We start from the raw sequence: 25,221 nt of genomic DNA on the forward strand, positions 1-25,221 counted from the left end.
TAGTACTAACTAGCTTGCTGGGCTAAGAGAGGACAGACTGAATGAAATGTACACTCAGAGCACAGGACCCTCTATGGAAGTGCAGGCCGTTACTATGGGAACCAATTTTCATATAATTAGTTTCAAGAAAGCTACTACATGGTTGCCTATGCATCATAATAAAGTACTTAACTTTTGCTACAACATTATTTTTTCTTTTTTTGAGAGAGAGAGACTACAGGCAAGAGATTACTTCTTGAGTGTTTTATGATAAGTACATTCATATACCCACAGGCAGGAACTGCACTGAAAATAAGCAGACTCAAACGGTAGTGCTGAAATGTAGCATCCAGAGAGGAGAACAGGAGTCCTGTGTACTCTATCTTGTTTATTTTGCCTGTAAACTTTTCTTTTTCGTTTTCATTTTCTTATATACTTTTTCTCTCCCCTCTTTTCTGACTGACTTTGCACGAAGGGTTAAACTTTTCCCCTTTGCTTTTTTGGGAAAGCATATTGCTTTCAGGTTAAAAACATATTGCTTCAGTAAAGAAAATAAAGATCATGAATAATAAGCTCAGGGTTTCCAAAACAGCTAAGACCCCAGCCATCAATGAGCCCTTCAGAAGTTCTACTTTCAAGCATGATCCTAAGTGTTCAGCACAGTGCGTCACACTCTGAACCACCCAGTGTCAATGAACAGAGGAAACATCCAGGCAAGGAAGCCTTGTAGCCATAACCAAACAATTAAGGGGATGCAGATATCGTTTGAAGGCTGTTTTTGAAGCTGCCTTTCCCATTGTGTCTTGGTGTTGATTCTCAGACATATTTAAAGTTTGCGTCATTCTTCATGATCATTCAGAGGAAACAACTGACAAGCTGGGCTTTCATGCATCAATGTTAAAAAACTGTCCAGTTATCTAAATGGAATTGCCTGTTGAAAACATCTCTCAAGATTGTTAGGTAGTCATCTGCAGAGTTTCTCTAAGAAGAGTATGCCGGAATCGGATGGTGATGGTGCACGCCTTTAATCCCAGCACTCAGGAGGTGGAAGTAGGCAGATCTCTGTGAGTTTGAGGACAGCCTCCTCTACAAAGCTACACAGAGAAACCCTGTCTTGGAAAAATAAAAAAAATAAAAATAGGAAGAAAAGAAGGAAGGAAGGAAGAAAGTAAGTAAAAGAAGAATATGAGGGCAGGGGAAAATGATGCTCTGTTTGGATATACTGGAATATATATATTTATATACTTATATATATTTATATATATATTTATCTTTTGGGTTTGTTAGTGTATTCATAGAGAGCAGACCCACAGTGATGCACTTCTGTGTGACCTCTGAGCTTAGCAGTTAAAAAGATTGTGGTTTGTATTTACATAGCAATGAGTATGTAATGTTAGTGAAACAGTGAGAACGTCTAAGAAGGAAAGAAAGGTAGCTCTTTTCCTGATACTTAATGGACAATTGTTAGCAGAGTGGCAATTTCCATTAACTCTGTAATTTACCCATCAAGTATTTGTCAAAGTTCTCTTCTGTACAAGACATTGTTTTTCAACACATCATTTACCCAGAATCCTTAGATGTGATATCTCATTTAACATGCAAATCTCCTCAGGAGGCATTACCATTGCCAGTATCTTCATTGTTATTACTGGGGCTTTGGTCTTTACAAATGAGTCATTGGACTCGGTTTAAGCCACTATGTTAAGATTGTAAGTGGTATCATGGGGATTCAAATCCCAGTTTGTCTACTCAGTTCTGTCCTTTATCTAGCTTATTAATGATGAATGTACTCCACTTCATTGTACTGTTTTCCACTAAGAACAAAAGACAGATTCAGCAATTCAGTCTGAGGCAATAAAATGCTCACACGTCCATCAAATCCAAGCTAGATGTCATTGAAGAACAATGGATCAAAAAGTAGCACATGTGCTTTCCTTGGCCTCCATAGTCTTTACGTTCTAACATCTCCATGAAGAAATCGTATCTTAAAATTCTACCGCAGTGGTCTGTAGGAAACATTCAGATATTTCCATAGACAGAACTTTAATTGTTCACTCCACTTTGGCTCCCCACCAGCATAGTCTTCTTTCCCAAAAGGCAGGGTTTAAAATGACAAAGGCCACAGAGAAAGAAACAGACTATTGGGTTGTGATGCTCAGCTGACACTACTCTGGACAGGACATTCTTTGAGCCAGTGAGTTCCATCACTCCCATTGCCACCATCACCAATACAGTGTCTTAGATGCCCCAGTCCTATGGGCACTGTAAAAAAATTAGAAGAGAAATCTCCTTGTGGTTACAATTTCTCAATTCCTCCTTTTAGAAAAAGATAGGACCATCTCTAAGTCAAAAGTAGGCAAACTAGATGAAGCATTAAAAGTAAGTAACAATGTGGGACTTTTATCAGTTCCTTCTTCAGCTTAACTATGAGTCTCATATATTATATGCTGTATTCAAACTAAATTATGAACTATTTGTCATATTCCTTTTCTGTATTATAATAGAAACTCTTTTAAATAATTTTTATGTTATTAGTTTCATGCTCTATTTTCCATCCATACCCACTCCAAGCCTGGGAATCTGGACAGTAGAATGCATTCCTGGTTTTTTATTTTGCTTTATTTTTTTTCTAGGCATAGGTGTTCTTGAGGAAACTCCTTCAACTCTTTGGCACAACAAGTTCATTTGTTCAGCATTGAGAATTCTGATGCATGAGGGTTGATCCAAGGCCATGCACTTGAGTCTTGTTCAAGTAGAATTGTCTTAAATTATAGCCTGCAACAAATGTGTCCCCTTGGCTATTTTTGTATCATTTATCAGCTAAAAATGTTTTGCACACTTTTTAGACACCGGGAAAAATGAAGAATAATTCTTCTTGGCATGTGAAAATTATATGGAATTAAAATTTCAGTGGCTGTAAATAAAGTTTTACCAGAACTCAGCAACACCTATGATTTCCTTATGGCCATTCATTACTTTCAGGGCACAATGACAGAGCTGAGTAATTTCAACAGGGATGGTGTGGTTCACAAATCCTAAAACATTTACTATCCAGGCATTTACAAGAAATGGATTAACCCACAGCATTCCAGACATATTTTGGAGAATATGTGTTTCAAAAACTATTTTAGAACACACTTTAGGTTAAAGTCCTATTCTTTGTTTAATCCATGAAATTCTGAGCAAAATTTCTATAGAAAAAAGGGGAATTCAATTATAACTAACCATGTATAAAATAATAGGAGGTTTGAAAAAATGATTAATATTTTCTCATACTCCCTCTTATTACTTTGAAGCTAAAGGTTGATTAAACCCTTTCAGAAAACAAACCCAGAACTTCTGAGGAGCTATGGCTCAGCAATAGTAGGCTTCCCTGATAGTGAGTCACACATTCCCTGAGGAGCTGGCACTGTGGGGAGTACTTTATCTTGATAAAGTAAAGACATCATTAGAGACTTAAACACTCATTTGTGAATACTTTCATCCAAATACCCTCCATTAAATTCCAGGGCATTCCAACAACTTCCCTACCATGGAAAATTAGTGACTGAACAGGAAACATGAAGTCTTAGTCTTTAAATGGCTGAAGGAATAGATCCAACCCTCAAGGGAAAAAGAGAATTCATATTATTCCAGACTGTGATAATTGTCACCATGGAGGAAGAGTGGATGAGGTGGATAACAGGAAGTAGATCAAGAAGAAAACTCTAACCATGACTGTCTGAGGTGAGTTTAACAGATAGGTCTGAGCTAAGGAGCAAGGAACTGCCTGTGTGGGCCCCAGGGCGGGTAAAGACCAATTACATTCCAGAGGCATTGGAACAATACAGAGAAAAGAAGAAAGGGCATTCTGAATAGGAGAAACATGAGAGATAAGAACACTCACGACATCCTAGAGTAACAATGATGGTAGTATTAATAGTAATAATTGCTATTGTGCTAATATATATAGTAACACCATATTCAGAATGCAGAGTCTTTAGGTGGGGTACTAAGCTTAATATGCTCTTGGAAGTTACAAGACCTGTTCTGGAGACTGATGATATTTAGGACACGGAGTTTTATATTAATTAACTGCTAATAATGAAATTATTTTAGTGACTCAAATTATTAATAAAATTGATATGAAAATATAAATTAGATGCCCTCATCTCAGAATTAACATGTGGCATATAGACATGCATATGTTTTCCAGCATGGAGAATGTAATAGATCAACATGGAGAACTCATATTCAGCAAACACTAAGTGAGCACAGATTCTATACAAACCAGTTATGGGTTCTGGGTATGCATCTTTGAATAACAGCAGTAAAGGTACTGCCGTTGTAAGACTGGCACAGGATTTGCAGAGAAACATTATGAGCACTATGAAAATGATTCACAATCTAAAGTTAAAATTCTTCATACACAAAATTTTGGTTGCTGTTGTATACCACATAGAAAGTACGTGAACTCATCCTGTCTCTGAAGCTAAGCAGGGCTTGGCCTCATCAGTACATGGACAGGAGAAAATTTCTGTAGGTTACCAAAGTGCAAAAACAGCTTTAACTACACATGAGACCTTAAGAAGCAGGGACACTAAATCATTCCTAAATTCTGGATTCTAGAAATCATTCAATGGACCTGCAATTAGACTCATGACCAATAAATGCATGGTGAAGAGTACCTCCATAAGACACCAATGGCCATTGAAGCCTTTATGTGTGTTTATTGTCATCATACTCCAGAAGGCAATTGTGGCATACATTCCTTCTCAAACACACAGCACATTTTTTTGTTTAGTTATAAAATGCCCTAGGAGTATAGTATCTTTTTCCTCATTGTAAAGTGTGCGCCAAGCATAATGTTTAGATTTTTTACATTATATAGGGTAGCAAACTTTAGTAGTAACATTATAGTTTCCTAGAGAGAATGGACTATGGTCAGAGAGAATGGAATAATGTTAGCATAGTTACATAACCCATAATTAGTGTATTACAAAACAAAGGCCCCATTACTTGACAGATACCAAATATACATAACATAGAATAATAACAGTAATACCTCAGGAAAGGCATTTTATTTTATTTTATTGTTATTTTATTTTGAGAGGCACATCGGAGAACTTTAGTGATGAAGTGACTTGCAGAAGGTCTCTTAGTCATGGAATGTTGTTATCCACATGCCAAGCTCTGAAGGCAGCACACTTTATTTTATTATTTTTTAATCAGGAATAGTGTCTTATTATATTGTTTCCAATGATCTTTCCTCAAAACTGGGGTTATGAGTTTACAGGAGTGTGCCCTAATTCCTGGTCAGCATTTTTGAAAAGATGCAGAAGAGCATCCCCACACTTGTATGGATGGAAGAGTGTTCATTTCTATTCTGAGACTGTTCCTTTCAGTCTGCAGATGCAGTAAAGGGGACTTTGGTGAAGGTGAAGAGGGTGAAGTCTTGGTATAGCCAAATAAAGCAGGCTTTTGAAAGCAGAAAAGACCATGAAAACAAAACAAAAAAAAACATGAAAATAAATTGTTCAGAGGGACTCATTGCCTCTGTTTTTACATGGCTATTATTACAGAGCTGGACCAGTATTGTCATAGAGATAAGCAATTATTGCCATAGAAACAGCTGAAACAGGATTAGTTTCCTAGTGGCACAGACAGTTGCATCCTTTTAGTAGAAGAGCTAAATTGCAAAGAAGGATACAATATAACACTTGTACTAATTCTAAATCCTTACAATATTGCACAAACCAGAAGAGACCAGAACATTTAAAAAACTCAATTCTTGCTTTCAGGAAGCTTTAGAGTTTATCTTTCCGTTTATACTCACAAGTGTAAATCTAGCAGATTTGAAAGGACTTTATCTTAAACAAAAAGAAAGAACCCAGCATGGAAAAGCTAGAACTTCTCCATGGAAACAAAAAGCAATTCCATGTCCCAGATGGCCCTGCTGCTCACTCCCATGTTAGAAAGCATGTCCTTGGCTGTAGGGTCTGACAATCTCCCAAACTGAGGACAAAGCAAATACTCAGCTGTGCAGTCTCTCTTCATAAATCACTAAATGCTTAAAACTCATCAACAACTTCATTGCAGATACAAAAGAAACTGGATTGAAAAAATTATGACTAGGTATATGTCAATGCCTGAGATATTCAAGAATTCTCCCATATTCTATCAGAAAATTTAATTTTGAGGTTTTGGTTCTCTATTAAAAGATAACTACCCTGAACACTTACATATAAACTCCACCATCTCTGTTACATACATTGCCTCCTACAGGCTGCCCATTTTTTCTTCATAGGTATGTATACCTTTAGTAGGAAATGTGGAAGATTCCACATTTCCCCCCCATGTTTTTCTCAAAGCTCTTGGAAATTATTATGCATTTTCTATTTTTAGTGTTGTAAACTGTGGTTTGTGGGCTTGTGTGTCCTTAGACTTTTTAGAGATTAAGAGGTTTATTTCACTGTGGATAAGTGCATAAGAATATATTCAATAGTGAAAATACAAGTCCAAAGTGAAGCTCCACAGCTTCAAAACGATTATTCTGACAGTACAGAAGCTCATTGAGAAGTATAGATTTTGAATCTGGTTAATTTTAGTGTATGGTGTGTATTTTTATTGTAAGATTTTTACTACTAATATTTATAAAATAAATTATTAAAGAATAAACAGATATGAAACAAATAATACTTAGTAGAGACAAAGAAATATCCCTATAGCAACATTCTCTGCTGGATGGAAAATGTAGGAATAAAGACTGTATGAGTACCATGCTAATAATATTTCCTTGGCTGAGATATGTTTTAAAATATTTATAGCAAGGATAATTCAGCTATCCTTTAATATGTATAATTAGGCAAAAAGCGGTTTTCTTAATGGAATAAGTGTTTATGAAGACTGTTAGTTCAAAAGAAAACAAATGATCTGGAATAATTTAACACTGGTGTACAAAAGCAGAATTTCATGTGTAAGTTTCCCAAGAGTCATATGAAAAACTCCTTAATATAACAGAAGTGGGTTAGAGGATGACTGGCTGAACAAAAATAATGAAACAAATCTTTAACTTTTATTTACCAAGATGCAAAAGAAAACTCCTTCTTTTTTTTTGGAAGGCCAGTCATTGGTAGAGGACAAACCACACGAGTGCCCTCTATACTCACAAGGTTGTCAAGGCAAATGACATCATAGATACCTGGATACTAGTTTGGGGCCCCAACTTTTTGTTGTAAGAGCATAAGAGAGACAAATGAGAGAAAAGGAGCAAAACGTATTAAATAGAGATTTAGAAGTGACTATATATATATATAACAGTCACAGCAGAGCAGTTTTCAGATTAGAAGGTGGGATAATGTCAGGATAACATAAAAAGCATGGGAGATTTGGGCTATTTAAGATAAGAGAGAATGCCTATTAGGATACTTTCGAGATCTTTAGTGATAAAAGTATTATTGTATAATGACTTGATAAATAATTGTGTTCTTGAATGTAAGTACCTAAGACAGGTTAGATAAACCTGGATGTTCATGTAACTACTTTTCATCCTGATTTACTTAGAAGAGATTAGAAGCCTGCTGATATTGCAACATGTTAACTGTATTAATGTTTCTAAATTAAGGTCTAGGATTCTAACTGAAAATAGTTCTGTTGCAAATAATATTTTTAAACTGTAGAGATAAAATACTTTCAAAAATTTCCTTCAATCACACAGCACACCACTTATATATATTTCTAATTTTTAAAAGATTTTCCTTAAACAAAATACAGTGGACTAGCTCATAGTTGGGCATGGCCGATTTTTAGGAGTTCTTCTATTATGTATCCATAAGATATGCCAGTACTTTCGGGCAAAACATGCCTCATTTAAACCTGAAACAGGGAAAAATGGCTTATTTCATTTTTTAACTGACAGCTTAATATGAAGCACACTTTTATAAAATCATTTTAATAACTATTTTCATTCTGTCCTTTGCCCAAGGATTCAGATGATGGAATGATGATAAGATGGTAATGTTTTCATGGATAATATTGATCAGTTTTCCCACGAACACCTCCGTGAAATTGACATAGACAGTAGGAGTAAGGACTGATATGTAAATGAGGAAACTGAACACACACACACGCACACACACAAACACACACACAAACACACACACAAACACACACACACACACACACACACACACACACACACAGGACTCTGACCTTTAGAGACACTTGAACAGTCACATGATAGATTTCTAACTTAAACTGTTCTAGACATGCTAAAGGATATAAATGCTTATTTTGTGTCTCTTGTTTTTTCTGAGATAATCTTGGATACCAAGTCTCATGAGATCTTCCTGCATCAGCGTCCACAATAACTATGACCTTGGATACAGCACCCTGCCCAGGAGAAAACTTCCTCTTTCATTCACAACCCATCTAAACTGTTAATAAAATCTGCAAGACCAACTGTTATAACTTCTTATCATTTCTAATGTCACCTATCACAAGCCCCTGCATCTTCTCCCTGTTCTCAGGTACATCACTCACATCCCATGCAGCTTATTATTTTCCATTTTGTAGTTACAGTAATCTACTAAAAGACAGATCAGATTATACCATTTTTATGCGCAAATCTGCAGCTTTTTTTCCCTTTCTGTCTTATTTCCAAGTCTTGCGCCAAATGCCTTCCAAATTTCCTTTCTTGTCACTTTGACAGTCTTTCTTTCATGGCCACACTTCAGGCACCTCAACCTTCCTGGAGTTTCCCATTACTCCAGTGTAAAGAATTTGTGTGCACTATGGCCTTTACACACTGCTTTTGTTCTGTTTAGAGTGTTCAGTCTATACATGCCATGGCAGTTCAGGTTCTCAAGGTCTTTCTGCCGTTTCAGACATTACTGGTCAGAGGCCTTTCCTGGCCTTCACGAAATGGGATCCCTGTCTTCACTCTGTATTTCTAAACCTGGCAGATTGCTTTATTTCTCTTCATAGGAATTACAACCATTGAGCATATTGGGTGATATTTGTTTGACATGTGTCTCATTAATATGAAACAGAAATTTCACAATCCCACAAGAGCAAGAGTTTTTGTCAAATTCATTCACTGACAAAGCCTTAGAATGGAAAGCAGAACATGACATGTAGTTAATGAGAGACTGAGACAATATAGAGTGAATTAAATCTGTGACTCATTACCAACCTACTGTACTGGGACTGAGACACACTTTAAATTGGGGATCTTATCTAAGTGCACAAGAGCCCATCCATAAGCCGCTAGTTATTTGCATTACTTGTGCCCAGAAAAAGTTGAAATAACTTTTTGCATTATCCTACCCACAGTTTCTACTCCGAAATATTTGGAATAAGTGGATTCGTCAATATTATGTGATAATTCTTATTTAACAAAAAAGAAACAATCAAAGACCTCATAGCATTGCATATCATTCGGAGAGTTGTCAAAAGACTTCAACTATTTTCTTAGGAGGAGCTGTATGACGACGGTACTATATAAAGAAACTCGTATCTGATTTTTTTTTCTTTCTGACTCAAGGAAAAGGAACTCTTTTATTCCTGGTGTCTAGCAAGACTTGTGGAAGGCTAGAAGGTGGGGGAGAACCTTACACATTTAACACCTAGTCTAGCTAACTGAACTGACGTCAGTAATAAAAATAAAAAAATAGATGCAAATTTCTCTATTTTGAGGGCTTGGTGTCAACATGTGTCATGTTTTTAAGAAAGGAGGTTCAGCAAGTGATGGGAATGTGTGAAACACAAAGGTAAGCAGTGAGAGGAGGAAAATAAGTTTTGAAGGAGAAGCCAGGCCTTGCACACAGCTACAGAATATGACTGAAATGCTGTTGCTACTCATCTGAAGACCAAGACATGGTATTTTCAAGAATCTTGTATTTTAGGAAGAAAACTTGAAATTCTTTACAGCCAAAAATTCTACATACAGTATTTGAAGATATTATCAGCTAAAAAACCATTCCCTGTTTGTCTGATATTGCCAACATTGAATAATTCCTGAGAACAGTTGTGAGACAGCAGTACGTGGGTGCAGCAGCATATATCTGTGCAAAGTAAATACTTGTGGACAACTAAATCAAATCTTAAGGATATGACCACTGAAATGTTGTGAAATGTTAGTTTAAGATGTGTTACAATTGCTTATACTATGAAATACTTTTTAATGATACAAAAAATGCATTGCATTCTTTTATGTTGCATTTGTTTAACTCGGTAACGCTAGCTGTGTTACTCGGCCTGTCTAAAATACCTGATTGGTCTAATAAAGAGCTGAACAGCCAAGAGCTAGGCAGAAGTGGGAAATAGGCAGGGCTGACGTGCAGAGATAATAAATGGGAGGAGAAATCTAGAAGAGAGGAGGGAACGGAGGAATGAGAAAAAGAGGAGGAGGGGAGGGTTCCATGCATTAGCCAACCAGCTAGCCACAACATAAGAAGGAAAGAAAGACATATGGACTAAAGAAAGGCAAAAAGCTCAGAGGGCAAATATAGTTAAAGAGAAATGGGATAATTTAAGTTACAAAAGCTGGCTAGAAACAAGTCAAGCTAAGGCCAGATATTCATAAGAAAGAATAAATTTCCCTGTATTTATTTTGGATCTGGATGGTGGGTCCCCAAAGAGTTAAAAACAATCTACACTGATGCCACCCAGGGCATGGAAATTTAAGCCTCATTCCCTGTGTCTGTACTTTTCCTTAGGATGTTCATATAATGCCATCAATAATTACATACTTTAAAATGTTGAAACACTCTAAACTTTATTAGAAGTTAGATATCAATAGATGTATTATTATTTCAAAATGTTCTTTCTCCTGTCAATTATTTGACACTGACTGTTTTCTTATTTGGGGAATTTTGTACCCTCTAAGCATCCATCCTCTGATACCTGCCCTGATTATTTTCAGAGAAGGAATCATCTCACTTTCCCTTCTTTTTGTATCCTCCTGCTGTCTTGATCAGTGAAAACATGTACACAGATTCAACCACTGAATAATGTTTGACTGCATTTGATCACCATCTATGTTTATTGATTTGACTTCTGTACTAAAATCCAAGACCTCATTTTTGGTTGCCATTTGGGGATTGCCCTTTTCTAAATAACAGTATTTGAGAAATAGTTTCAAATGTTCTTCAATAAATAAAATCTCAGTCCATCCCCTCGTCTCTCCCACAATACTATCAGTTATAGAATCCAATCACCCTAGCCTCAGGGAGAATCTGAAATTCATACCCATGTTTAGTTTTTATTCATACTATTACTAAATTCAATTCTTCATTATGCCATGCATCGACTGCAGTCAAGACTCTTTTATCTTAACTGATATTAATCATGTTTTCAGTCTTTTCCAATAGATGTAACTCTATTTTCTGCTATAACATCCTTCATACCAGAGCTGTATCCACAGGGTATGTCTGTGCACTATATGCATGCAGATGCCTATATAGGCCAGAAGAGGGCATTGATCCTCTAAAGCCGGAGTTATAAATAAAGAAGTAAATATTTTTATAAATAAAGAAATAAATATTCTTAAAGATAGCCTGGCATCTCTTTATCATCTTTGATTTTTAAAAAAAGATGTAATTAATGCAGCCATCTGCTTGCTAATATTTCCTTTCATCTTTAGTGGTATATTAAAAAAAAAGCAAACCTTTAAAATCCAGCATAAATGATCAAATGCTTCCTTCTCCAGAAATACTTCTTAGCATTTAAATAGTATTATTTCCAGCATTTGTTTTATGTGGCAGATGCAAATCATGCTAATTTATTTATTTATATGATTTTTAAAAGATTTCTTATGTATGGGTGCTTTGTGTTCATTTATTCTTTACATACATATACACCCAGCACCCACAGAAGCCAGACAAGGTCATTAGATACCCTAAGATTGGCATTACAAACAGTTGTGAGCCACCATGTAGGTGCTGGGATTGAACCCAGGTCCTCTAGAAAAGAATCCAGTATTGCTAAGCCATCTCTCCAGCTACCTATGCAATTATTATTTACTCTCCAACCTCATTTGCTTGCTGGTTAAAACTCTGTTTACCTTTTAAATTGTGGGGTCATTGTCTTGCTCTGAGTTAAGGCTGAGCTAGAATTTGCAACTCTCCTGCCTCGGATTCTGACTGCTGAAATGTATGGCAGGTGAGCATCACAAGGTCTGAATCAATTATTTTGTGTTTTTAGTGACAGCAATAAAAGGCTTTGCTTAGTAATACTTTTGTTTTGTTTTGCTTGCAATTGAACACAATCCATTGGCTAACAACAATTAACATATCACTGACTTTTGGATTCTGTTCAGTGAATGCATGTCTAGTTCTATGTCTACAATTAAAAACAACTCAACTAGTCTTGTGAATGCCTCGACAACACATACATTCAAATTGGAACGATACAGAGATTATCATGGCCCCAGAACAAGGATGACATGCAAATTTGTGAAGTGTTCCATAGAAAAAATAAATGAATATGTTAAGTCTTAAAGGTGAGTCAATATCATATACTACATGAAGTGACTGTGAAATTTGCATCTTAAATGAGTGTTGAGTTGACACATAAAACTTCCTGGGGGGGATGTGAAATTTAGTTTATTCCATTTGGCTTAACTCCTTTCTGGAGAATATTTTTTCAAATGCCATATTAAATTGCTTGATATTATATATATCTTTTGAAAAACTAACTATACTTGGACATTTTCCTTACACTCTTCTATTCATATGTTTTAGCAAAGGTAAATCTTCATTTGCCAGAAAGTGATCTACACGGAGACACTTTTTAATTAAAGATCTGTTGAAACTTTTTACTGAATTATTTTTGAAGAAAACGATTTCAAGATATATTGGTTGTTTCCCCACAAAGTTAATTGGAACATAGACCTTCTTATCTTGATGAATTAAAGCCATGATTTTAAGTATAACTTATTATCCTCAATCTTAAAACTATCAGAAGAGGAAGAGGAATTGTAGGAGCCAGAGGGGTTGAGGATACTGGGAGAGTACAGCATGCAGAATCAACCAAGCATAGCTCATGGGGTGTGGGGCTCACAGAGATTGAAGCTGCAATCATGGAGTTGCATGGGTGTACCTTATGTCTTCTGCAAATATGTTATAGCTGTTTTATTGATGTTTGGGAAGGACATCTGACAGTAAGTGGACATGTTTCTAATTCCTTTGCCTCCTCTGGGATCCTTTTCCTCCTATTGTGTGTTACATTGCCCAGGCTTCATGTGAGGGTTTGTGCCTAGTCATATTGTAACTTGTGCTATGTTTGGTTGATATCCCTGGGAGGTCTGCTCTTTTCTGAAGGAGATGGGGTGGGGATGGGAGGAGGGGAGTGTGGAGGGAGGGGTAGCTCTAATTAGGGTATATTGTACGAGAAAAGAATAAGTGAAAATTATATAAGGAAGACTGTCATTCTCCTAAATTAGGTCTTAGGAATAAGCTAATACATTATAGGTTCTCAACTCAGGTACATCATTCTAGTACATTGAACAATTATCCACATTATGCAATTTGATGCTAGTAGATAAACCTTGTGAAATTCCTATTTGTACAGAATAGCTCTGAGTTCCAACCACTGAGCTATACTAAGGTTTTAAGAATTGTTTGGAGGCAAATCAGGGAAACATAAGATTTCTTTTCAGTAGCCAGTCAATAATTACTGTCTGGAATTTTATTTTTTAAACTTCTTTATATGGAATTGACAGGCCGCAAACACCTCAGACAATTGAGATTACTAATAATAATAACTCTGATTTACCCAGAGCTCCATTATTTCTATATGAAGATAATTGTAGCATGGAAAATAAAATAAAATCTTTCTGGAACACAGTAAAATCAAGACAGGAAGCTTTAAGCAAAAATAAAACTGTAAATTGTCATGAAATCAATTTGTGTAATAATTAAGAAGACAATTTCTTTATTCTTTATTAATTCTCATCTACAAAGAGAAAATATGCCATTTACATAATATGATTACTGCTGGCTCAGTAGAAAACATTGTGTGAGGGTTTGGTTCCTCTATAGAGTCTCATGAAATGCTACAGTAACAGCAACTAAAAGAAGTAAGTGTGTGTGTGTGTGTGTGTGTGTGTGTGTGTGTGTGTCTGTGTGTGTGTGTATCATTTTAGAATCCACTACAGGGATCTGAGCAATCCACTGTATTCCAGAAGGTGTTTCAGAAAACCCTACCATAGCACATCCATGTGTCCTCTAGAAGCATCCTGAAATGTTCCACAACAGTCTAACACATGTTCAAGATAATTAGTGTTTTGAAGGAACTCAATAGCCTATGAACAATGTATAGACAGTAATGAAGCTTCATTTTTTCCTCAAAATCATTAATGCATAATATTCCAAATTATATTTGATATATAGCAAGGTTACACTTAGCAAATGTAAAAATAAGCATGATTTAGCCTTTATAGGAACACATATAAAAACACACTGCAGGCCTATGGGCACTAATACAAGTGCATACAATGGTAAGCATCTCTCTCTCTCTCTCTCTCTCTCTCTCTCTGTGTGTGTGTGTGTGTGTGTGTGTGTGTGTATCTATATAAGTGTGTGTTGCCTGCTTCAATTATACTGAAATATTCACTCCGTGGTGGAAGAGGAACTATTATAAAACACAGGATGACAATGAAACCTACAAGACTGAAGAAGTTCAAAGACTTATAAGACTCGGGATATTGAGAAGGCTATAATTCTTTTTTTTCTATTTTATTTATTATTAAGTATACAGTGTTCTGCCTGCATGCCAGAAGAGGGCACCAGATCTTGTTACAGAGGGTTGTAAGCCACCATGTGGTTGCTGGGAACTGAACTCAGGACCTCTGGAAGAGCAGCCAGTGCTCTTAACCTCTGAGCCATCCCTCCAGTCAAAAGGCTACAATTCTTAAATGTCTCTGCACAAGGTCATGTACACAATAGAAAATTGCTGCAGGAAGCCAAGTTCTTTCAGGGAGGCACCTGCCGTTTTGGTAGAGTTCCAGGAATATAACTTTCTTGAGTTTTAATCACAATGGAGTGGGCTTTTTAGTAATACAGCTGCCTTTGATGATCCTCAAAATAACCAAATAACCGCTCACCCACATTCTTGTAGGTAAGCCCAGATGCAGCACAAATAATATAAACCCAGAGACAGATATTGGGGTTCAAGCTGAAGATCAGAGAAGCAATAGAGCCAAGCTGCCAGAGAGTTCTCACCTCTACCAAGGCTGGGGAGAGCCTGTCCTCAACGTGGCTGGAGACTATTTGCCCTGAGATTGAATGCCAGGTCTAAGACACTGCTCCTGTCTTACACACCTCTCTAGTGCTGGGATTAAAAGTATGAGCTCTGTTTCCCTTTTAGACTGATTCACTCTCATGTAACCCTGGGTGGCCTTGCACTCATAGAGATCCATCTGTCTCTATTTCCTGAATTCGGGGGTTTAAGTTGCATGCCACCATTGCCTGGCCTCTATGGCTGTGGCTAGCTTTGCATTCTGATCTCCAGGCAAGCATTGTTAGATCATAAATACTATATCACCACCCCCAGTAAACACACTAGTTCACCAAGCTGTACCTCTGTGCTACAGTTTTTAAGCCTATCATTGGTGCCCTATCTCAGTTCAACAGACTACCTTTCCCCTTGTGTATATGTTCTTGCTGTAGTGACCTGTGTATGCCCCTTGCCATGGTATTGCATCCAACTGGCATATACTGAGCTACCTGAAAGTAGAGCACCTTGGGAAGGGCAGATCCCATGATGGCTATCTTGTTCTATGTGGTATTGTGGTTTTCATTGGGTGACAGCGACATCCTCAAAATGACCTAGGAGCTAGAAAACATATTGTAATCCCTTGGAGATACCATATATGAGAAGGGATTTATCAGTAGGTTATTTTGGCAATCACACAACCATTCTCTGGGTGATAGAAGACGTCTGTAACTTAGGTTCCGCATTGACAGAACTTGTATACACAAGGAAAGACGTGCACACGGGAAACCCACATGGAGATACTGTTTCTGCACTAGTCTCTACTCATAAGGAGGAACAGAGAAAACAGAGAATGAGTTGGAAATGTTGGCTTGCTGTTTCCTACAGTCAGCTATATGTAAGGGTAAAAAGTACAAATTAGCTTAGAAAGCCGTGGTAATTATTTGGACTGTGAAAGGCACTTGAACAAGAAATAAATGCTTTTAAAGTTTGGCTCATGTGGTTGTGGACATAGTTGCAGATGGGATCTGTCTGAGTGCCATGGAGAAGAGAAACTGAATAATTCAACTAAGTACACATGCCTCTCTGAGACAAAGGCTGAATAACCAAAGGCAGTATGGGGGAAATTAGTCCCTGACACACTGGCTCATAAAAGCCATTAGGGGCAGTTAGCTATTGCCAGCTTAGGTCACCAGGAGTAGTAGGAACTGGATGATAACAGGCAAAAAGAAAACATTAGTGAGAAAAATGTGTATTTGATAGGGGGGTGTTTGATGCCCAGTTCACTGGACCTGATAGGAATGTGGTCTTAGGAGAAAAAAAAGAAATTAATTCATCAGGGCCCTTGAGCCTCACATGGTGCTTCATTGACTTTGCTAAATACCATGATGGGGACCGAATTTTATGTAAAGTCTCTAGCATATCTGGAAGATTTAGACTGGTATATAAACTCAGTTTTTAAGACACCAAAGCACTCAGGAATAGATGAAAAAAAAATGTAAAGATATAAAAAGTTACTCAAAAGTAAATGTGACAATATTTCTATTGAACTGGAGTCCCCATGTAGAAAAACTTAAGATGGATGTTTTAAAGGAACGTTTTAGCTGCCATATGTAGTTGACGGACAGTTTACAGCCATGGTGAAATACCCCCTTAATCTTGAAGTACGCCAAGCAGCATGAGTCAGCCCTGCCATGACCGTCATGGCTCGAAAGAAACACCATAGCCACAGAGTTGTGCCCCAGCATGATTCTTATGATATGGCTGTGGGGTTATTAGTAGAAAGTGACTGTGATTCAAGGAGGCCTAGATGGAATGGTGTCCTCATCTACACCACTGTGTCTAACATTGTTCTCCTGATAAAACAGTTAGCATAAGTGATGCTTCATTGGATTTAGAATTTCATTTTTACCTTCTTCCTTCCAAATCCCCAAACCCATTGACATTTGTTTAAAATGACAGTGGTCAATCTGAAACCTTGCCCACACTCTATAAATAATTTCATTATTTATATAATGCTAACTTTTGAGTGTTCTACAAATTTGGAACAGCTGAGGATAACAGTAAAGAAAGTAACTGAAGAATCCGCAAACAGGCACACTGTGTTGTTAGAAAATGTCACTCACAGGAGCCATGGGGTTACTGAGGGAAGATCCCAATCCTAGAAGTATCTTGCCTCCGCTGAAGCCCCATAAGCAATAAAAGCTATTGAGATGAATGCTGGTTGCATAGCAGAATTACATTGCAAGTTCTTATTGCTACTTCCTTTTATGGCATGGAGAAATAAAGTTGGAACTGATACAGAAGCCCCTTGCCTTTGGAAGGAAGCTTACTCTTTCAGGTTGGCAGTGGTTACTACTGGCAATCAGCTATCTAAGATGCTGAGAATAAATGATTGCTATGGACTGTAGAGAGCTGCGAAGTGCGGCACCCTTAAGATGGTGCTGGCTTCTGCCTTCTGCTAGTGCGACAGCCAGTGCTCTCTGTGATAAACAACTCCTGTATTTGGCTAAGGCTGGATATCAGGCTTGCTTCCGTGAACATGGACCTATCTGCATGTTCCACGTGGCATACTGGGGTTGGCCGCCCAAGGGCTTTTAAGCTGTGGGTTGGCGCTTCCCGGTGCTCCCCGGGAGAAGAAGATTATTCAAGGTTCCTGAATAAACTGCTTAAAGAAGAGTCTGGGCATTGAGTCTTCCTTGCTGGTCGAGGCGGAAGCGACAGTGGACTAGTGGTTCCATGCTTACTCAAAATGGGGAAAAGGAATTAGACATCCAAATCACCCACTTAAAATTTCAAAGACCATCATGGAGGAGGGGTTAGAAACAGTATAAGAGCCAGGGGAAGAAATTTTAAGTAGACATTTGTGTCACATTAAAATTTTCCGTCATGGACTGAGGAGAGAAAAGGGAGGGAAAAGAAGGGGTGAGAAGTGAGGGAGGAAGGGAGATTATAAGATTTAGGTAGCTAATATAATAGTTATAATACTCAGGAAGCTGAGTAAGCTATGAGACTCAAGAGGCCCCCTTCAGGTTACGTTCATTAAGCAAACAATTGAGGCAAGAGAGGAGACTTTTGGATGGAATTATCTACAGTTTGGTTTGGATAAGAAGCTCTAGGCAAGCTGCTATCCTAAGGGGTCATCTACACAGGGGTAGGTCATTCAGTGATACAAAAGCCTTTGGATTACCCAGGACTTTATAACTAATCCCTTATGCAGACTCTTAGACAAAGATCTAGGAAACACATTCATTCACCAAACTGGATTTTGGTGAAATAACAGTTTTGTTCTGCAGTTAGCAGCGTACCTTGGGTGAACAGATGTTTTCTTATGTCTCCTTAAGGAAACATCATGCAAAAGTATGCATTTAAACAGACATACTCATTTAATGTACATGGGGTTTGTTCTAAATAAAACACAGTCACTAAATTTCCACAATGTATTCATTCACATATATCTAAAAACATGAACATGAACATTAACCTTGAAAATGTGTGGTGCAAACTCTGGCATTTAATTTCAGTAAAATTTTGAGGAATACTCCTACTTCTTACCTACATTTCCAGTCATTAGGTATGAATTTTGAAAGTCCATCATCCCCATTCCAACAATGTGTATAAAATCTTCAATCACCTGCATTAACTCTATTGAGCCTGGATAAATCTAGAAAAATAAGTGCAAGTTAGACTTGATGAAAAGTTCATAAAATGTAATAAAGAACTAGAAAGTAAGATATTCTACATAACAGAAAACACAAATAAACTCTTATTTATTTGGAGAAATGTCTGCAACTGGAATCATCTGTTAGCTTTTAAATTAATAATTCTTATACCAGATGTCACACAGAAAGAGCTTTGGAAGTGTCATGATACACTAATTAAACTCTCTAAAAGCTCAAGAAAATTTAAAGTGTTTATTTGATTGTCTACACACAAATAACATAATTTTATTTTCCATAAACTCCTGGCTTAAATAATAAAACACTGAAACTGAACCTGGCATTTTTAGATTGATATCTATATGACAAGCAAGAGAAGAAAAATACAAGTATTACTGCTATCATAAATATATTTAAAAATAGTAAATCTGTTGTATAGTCAATACCTTGTGAGAAACACTTATTTCTAGCCGTTGCATTAGTCATTGTATGACCAACATTAGCAGTAATTATAGGATTATAATCATAGCTATAATATAAATAACTTACATGCATACATGAAAGAAACAAACCTATGAAAGAGTGTTATACTTATTGTAGGCCAAAAACAGAATTTCAGGGAGGCTAACAATGTAGCTAAAGCCATTATGCAAGTCTGCTAGCAATGGAGGCAGGATCTATCCATCCTCTCATCTACTTCTGGACCTGCATTTTCCACTTAGCTACCTAGTTACCTATGCATCTACCTACTAGCAAGTGAGTTTACTTATGTGCTTTGAGTGTGTTATCCAGCACCATGGTACACACAAAAGGATCTGTTTTCTCAAAGATACCATAATCTGGCAAATGCTCATAATGTATGTACCATCCAAGAACATAGATGCATCTTATGTGCAAGCATCCGCATCACTGCAGCTTCTGAACATGAAAAATTAAGTGGCTTGAGTTCCAGTTACTTTATTTTGTAGATGCCAGAGTGGGAGAGGAAAATACCTGGTTGACTGGATAGCATAAGGCAAAAGAGGTGAGGGAATTGATTAGGAAGAGAGGGGATCAGCAGTGCAGACTGTGAGTCTATATGTGTATTTTGCAGAGAGCTATGAGTGTTTCATCTAAAAATCAACACCACATGTATACAAAATTCATGTATCTACCTATATATACCCATATTCCACAGAAGACTGCAATATTTAACATCAGATCATTTAAGAGATCAATTCACTAAATGGGAATTCTTAAAAGTCATGATGCCCATTAAACAGTCATGAATGGAGTTCCTATGGGCTCTAAAGCTTCCTGATTCTACTGCACCCTGTTTACTCTCTTGCATAAGCCTGTTTGTGAGTATTGTTTGGTATAGGGATGCATGCAAATTAAGAACAAGAGGCTTAATTTTCACTCTTGGAAATAGCATCACCATCTCCCTTACTTTCATGTTTCTTAAAGTATTTACTTTAGAAAACTAGTATGACAAGGCTCATTTAGTATCTTTGAAATATTTGTAAGTCTTTTTAAACTGTAAAAGTCTTCCTGCCATCTTAAAAATCCAGTAATTTCTCTCTTTGAAATGAAAACATCAAGGAAGATGGTCTTTCTGGCCCTCAGTGTCTTTTGAGATTATGGGGGCCTAAATCAATGGCCACATGAACTTGGGCTTCGAGTTTCAAAACTCTCCATTTGAAAGGCTATCCGAAGCAGTTTTCCTTTGGAGAAAGCCAATTAACAAGAAGACAGATCATCCCATTTCCAAGGGACTTTATGATGATACATGTATGACAAAAGGCCTGTAACATGTGGAGCTGTACCTTATGTCTCTCTCAAGGGTGCGTGAGCTCCAGTCTCTGTGGCTGCTTGTAGTATGTGCGACCTCTAACTTCCTACTTGTTCAGCATGAAGCTCTTCATTCTCTTCCATCTTTTTTCTTTGTTTGCTTTTGGTTTTTTGGTTTTTTGAGACAGGGTTTCTCTGTATTGTTTTAGAGGCTGTCCTGGAATTTGCTCTGTAGACAAGGCTGGCCTCGAACTCACAGAGATCTGTCTGCCTCTGCCTCCTGCGTGTTGGGATTAAAGGTGTGCACCACCAACGCCTGGCTTCTCTTCCATCTTTATTGAATGCATTTTCATGCTGGTAAGTCTTGTTTTAAATTATTATTTTTCAAAAGCCATTAATATTATAGAACAGGGGCTGGTCAACTTTTTTGACAATGGTCTAATGATAAGTATTTTATACATTTCATATCATAGGAACTCTAGTGGGACAAGGCACTTCTCTCCTTGTTGCAGAACAACCATTGGTAGTAGGTGATGAACAATGTTTACATAACAGACATTGGTTGGATTTGTTACTTGGATGCAGTTTGTACCCTCCAGAGACAGGGACATGAAACAGAGCTTTCTAATGTGAAGTTTAGAAAAAAATTACATGACTTAACTTCACTGTCAACACCTGCCACAGTGTCTGTGTGTGTGTGTGTGTGTGTGTGTGTGTGTGTGTGTGTGTGTGTATGTGTGTGTGTATATACATGTGTGGGTATGGGATGTAGTTATGATGCACATTTTTCTTTTATTTCAGGAGGCTATTTTTTTTCAGGAAGGGGTCTTTATCTAAGTGCAGCTGGATTTTTTTAACTGGGATTGATGGAGAGCCAGTGGGCTCTAGGTGTTTTTCAAAAGTATGTATGCTTTTTGCAAGATTTTGGTATCAGTGTTACTCATTTAGTTTTCTAAGTTCACATAAAGATCTATGTTTTAGAGGTTATTTTTCTTAAGTCTATTCTCTAAGATAAAGAGGGACCAGAAGGATCATTTTTGGTAGATTTTAAACCCCTTTATTTAAAGAAGTCACCTTTTGTGCCACACATGCTTTCAAATGGCAACTAAACAGATTATGGATTCCTGATTTTTCCATTGATGAGGATGCCTGATACTATTCATTACTTGCCCAAGTTGTGACCTCCTGCTAAAGAACACCATGTGATGAATTGCAGCCTTGTTTTAAATAGAGGATCATACATTCATTCTAAGTAAATCCATAATTAATAGTCTCTAGCTTTTGAGAAACATATGCTCTTCTACAACACCTGTATTCTGGGTGAAGACACCACGTCCTTACAGTCAGGGAACAATACTGCCCTCTAGATGAAGGCCAAGGCCAAGTGTATAATTCAAAGGATTAAAAAAAGATAGACCAAGGTTTTAAACTGAAAGGTGATATACATTTTTTTCTCCCCCTTGCATTGGGCAGAAGCACAGAGTTGGTACCTGATGATGCTGCTGGCCATGCTGGGCTGTTTGTGACTATCCTATCATAACTGGAATACAGGGCATGCTTAACTTCTGAAGCTTCAACTGTGATTATAATAGAGAAAGGGACTAGATGGTTTATCTGAACATCAGTAAAAGCTCACTGTTTTTCAAGAGAGCCTTGATCTTGGGATTTTTTTTTACCAGGGTCAATTAGAAAACTTAAAGAAGTCCCATGCTCAGTTATACTAAATTCCCATAGTAATTTAAAAACTATGCTTCCCTTGTAGTCACCTAGAGAGCAACTTTCCTGTTTTAGGAAAAGGGTCTTAGAGTTAGGATAGGATGACAGGAAAAGGCAATTTCACAGGACTTAAGTCACTAAGGAAGCTTGATAGTTGATACAGCACATCAGGAAAAAAAAAAGTCTGAGCACATGTAGGCAAAGGAGTTTATGTTCACAACTCTTCTGAATAAGGATTTACATCTGTATAAAACAGGCAGATTCCATGAAGCATGAATTCTTGGCGACTGATTTTTTTCATTAGTAAATAGCACATCACTTCTATTGAGTTGCACGCTATTAGATCGTCTTGTTTTCTCACTGTCTATAAACCAGAAAGAAGTCTATTGCTGAAGTAAAAAGCTGTCATATCTTGGTTTCTGAAGTCACAGATTAGCTAAGTATGCTGTTTCTCCTGTATGTTCGCACAAAATTCCTCCCATGGGTTGATGTTTTAAAAGATAACTTGATTTCTGTAAAATTACTGTTTTGTCATTTAGAATGATTCCCAAAATCCTTTTGTACTCTTGGAGAATCAAACTTTTCATGTATTTTAAAAGCTGTATAAATCAACTTCATCATAAGTAACCTCAACCTTACCTGCTGTGCGTCTTCCCATTTCTCCTTGTTTTCTTCATCTAGAAGGTTGCTAACTATCTGAAAGAAGTTCTGGAAATTAAATTAGATAAAGAGTTTAGTATTTATACGTGAGAATGTACTTTGCAACTACACCTATTTGGAATGGTTACATCAAATAAATATTTGCAACATTTCTTTGCATCCTGACACATCTCTCGATTTTTAAGGAGGCTTTCAGCACCATAATTCTAAGGGCTCTACACAGCTTTGTATCTGCATCCCAGAAGCAACCAGAATAGGTAAAACACTTTTCCTTCACAATGATTTGTCTCATTGTCGCTATATTATACTCTGTAATGTCATTATATAACAATTACTTGCAAATGTTTTTATCCCTTCTCTAAAGAAGTTGCTTGCACTGGTCTACTGCAAGATATCCTGTGAACTGCAAGCCATGGCTGCTATTTCGTTGTTTCTAATAACAGTGTAGTGAGGCTATGACATTGGGTAAGCCTAACTACACAGGCCCCTCAATTGGAATTCTTGCTCTGGCCTTTTGGTTATTGTATATTTGCTTTTCAACTATGTTTTGAAAAATGTGAAGAGACATTCAAAATTTCTGGTGAAGAGCACATGTGACAATGCTTAATATGTCTGAGTAATTTTTGAATGACTAGTTTTTAATCTCTGACTTTTTTGAATGGGTCACCATGTAACATGCTCTTTTTAAAGTTCCAAATCCTTACCAGTATCCTCACTGCTAATGGACAAAGACCTATTGGTTTTATCTTTATCTATAATTATGCAAATGACTGTCTGGTTTTCTCTTTCCAAGCAGACAAACGCACTTGGAGGTTCATTTTTCATTCACGATGAGCACATTGACTACTGCATTCAACTCAGTTCTGCCACTGATGATTTCCTATGTGAGATGTCACTAGAAAGACTTTTCTGGTTTCTCGCTGTATGCTGTGCCACCAAGATACAGGCATCTAGAGAAGAGATAAGGGTGCCTGTTGAAGAGTGACTTGAGACCTACACAGTGTCTAGTAGAGGCACGACACCCAGATGGTGGCTGCTTGGTTGTGTCCTTAGTTGTATCCTATCTAACTGGTCTGTAGGTAATCAAGCAGGCACATTGCAGCACACTGACTCACTAGCTTAGGGCAGGACTCCCCTGTGGGCAGAAACAATATCAATTTGTCAGTTTTTGTTTGTCTTTTCTATATACAGCTTTTCAAAACAAGCATTTGCACTCATTCCAAATAAAGTCACCTGGGTGTTTTTTAGATGAGAAACAAGGATGCTTCATTTCCTCTTCTGTGGTTTGAAGCTGTTAGCATCTATATTTAATTGCCCTATTTGTGCTATTTATTTTAATAGTTCCTGGCAATCACATGGTTGAAGCATGTTTCACGTTATAACCTCTGTAAAAGTTTTAGAATATTTTATGCAACTCTTGGGGGCAGGGGGAAGTAGTAAGCCTGCTTTAAACTCATTTTCAATTCATTTAACCTCTCTGTACTACCTGCCACTTTTACCACTTGAAATTTCTTGCTTGGAGTGCTAACATTTTAAGGGCTTAGTCCATTGAGCTGTAACTCTACCTATGGGCAGAAAGAATTAACCTTCAGAGTTCTCCAATTGCCTATGGCTGGTTAACTCAGTAGGGGACAGGGAGCTAATGAGGCAAATGCTGTAGGTTTCATCCCTGTGCATGCAAGATGGCTATGTTGAGGTCCATGACCTTGGTATGCATCTCTCCAGCTATCACACAAAGTGTATTCTGCTGCTAACAAGAGACACTAAGAGGGAAGCAATGCGTGCAAATGCATCTCCATTTCTGGAAAACCCTTCACAAAGCATATTTTCCTCATAGTGGGTCAATGACTTTCTTGCTATCCATGAAGGTCATTGCACACACACAATTCCTTAAGGAAAGTAATGAATTCAGTGTTCTCTCTCCTTTTTTTAAAGAACCAAAGGACAACCAGAAAAACATGAATTGTTAACCCGAGTTTTAAACTAAGCAAGCACAGAATATAGCAAACATTTTGTATTATTTTACAGGGACAATAAATGGGCCTTTATTGAATCAGAGTAGGAAGGCAGCTCATATTCAAGTTCCCCCGTGATCTTATTGCTGATAGTATTTCAGAATAATCAACAGCCATTTTCTGACTAATGCATGCCATGTAGGGCACAGTTAGATGAGTTAAACCTCATTCACGGTCTGGAGTGATGAGGAAGCAGACTTTGGACAAAATGAGTCTTTTTCATGCAT

General features: G+C 37.3%; 1 protein-coding gene and 1 non-coding gene across 7 annotated transcripts in view; one reads left to right on the plus strand and one right to left on the minus strand.

Annotated features, from left to right (window-relative positions):
• The window catches only part of Adgrb3 (adhesion G protein-coupled receptor B3), a 707,451-nt gene that overhangs the window by 348,749 nt on the left and 333,481 nt on the right, over positions 1 to 25,221 (minus strand). For all 6 annotated transcript variants that reach the window (XM_040729329.1, XM_040729332.1, XM_040729333.1 and 3 more), the window contains 2 exons: positions 22,959 to 23,027; positions 18,730 to 18,838 (listed from right to left, as the gene is read on the minus strand). In XM_040729329.1, the coding sequence (XP_040585263.1) occupies positions 18,730 to 18,838; positions 22,959 to 23,027 (178 nt within the window). The remainder of the gene's footprint in view (positions 1 to 18,729; positions 18,839 to 22,958; positions 23,028 to 25,221) is intronic.
• Positions 12,330 to 12,433, plus strand: LOC121133399. The gene has a single exon (XR_005870226.1). It is a non-coding gene; the product is annotated as a U6 spliceosomal RNA (small nuclear RNA).

This window comes from Mesocricetus auratus, unplaced genomic scaffold (genome assembly GCF_017639785.1).
Source record: "Mesocricetus auratus isolate SY011 unplaced genomic scaffold, BCM_Maur_2.0 Super-Scaffold_100021, whole genome shotgun sequence".
Taxonomy (NCBI): domain Eukaryota; kingdom Metazoa; phylum Chordata; class Mammalia; order Rodentia; family Cricetidae; genus Mesocricetus; species Mesocricetus auratus.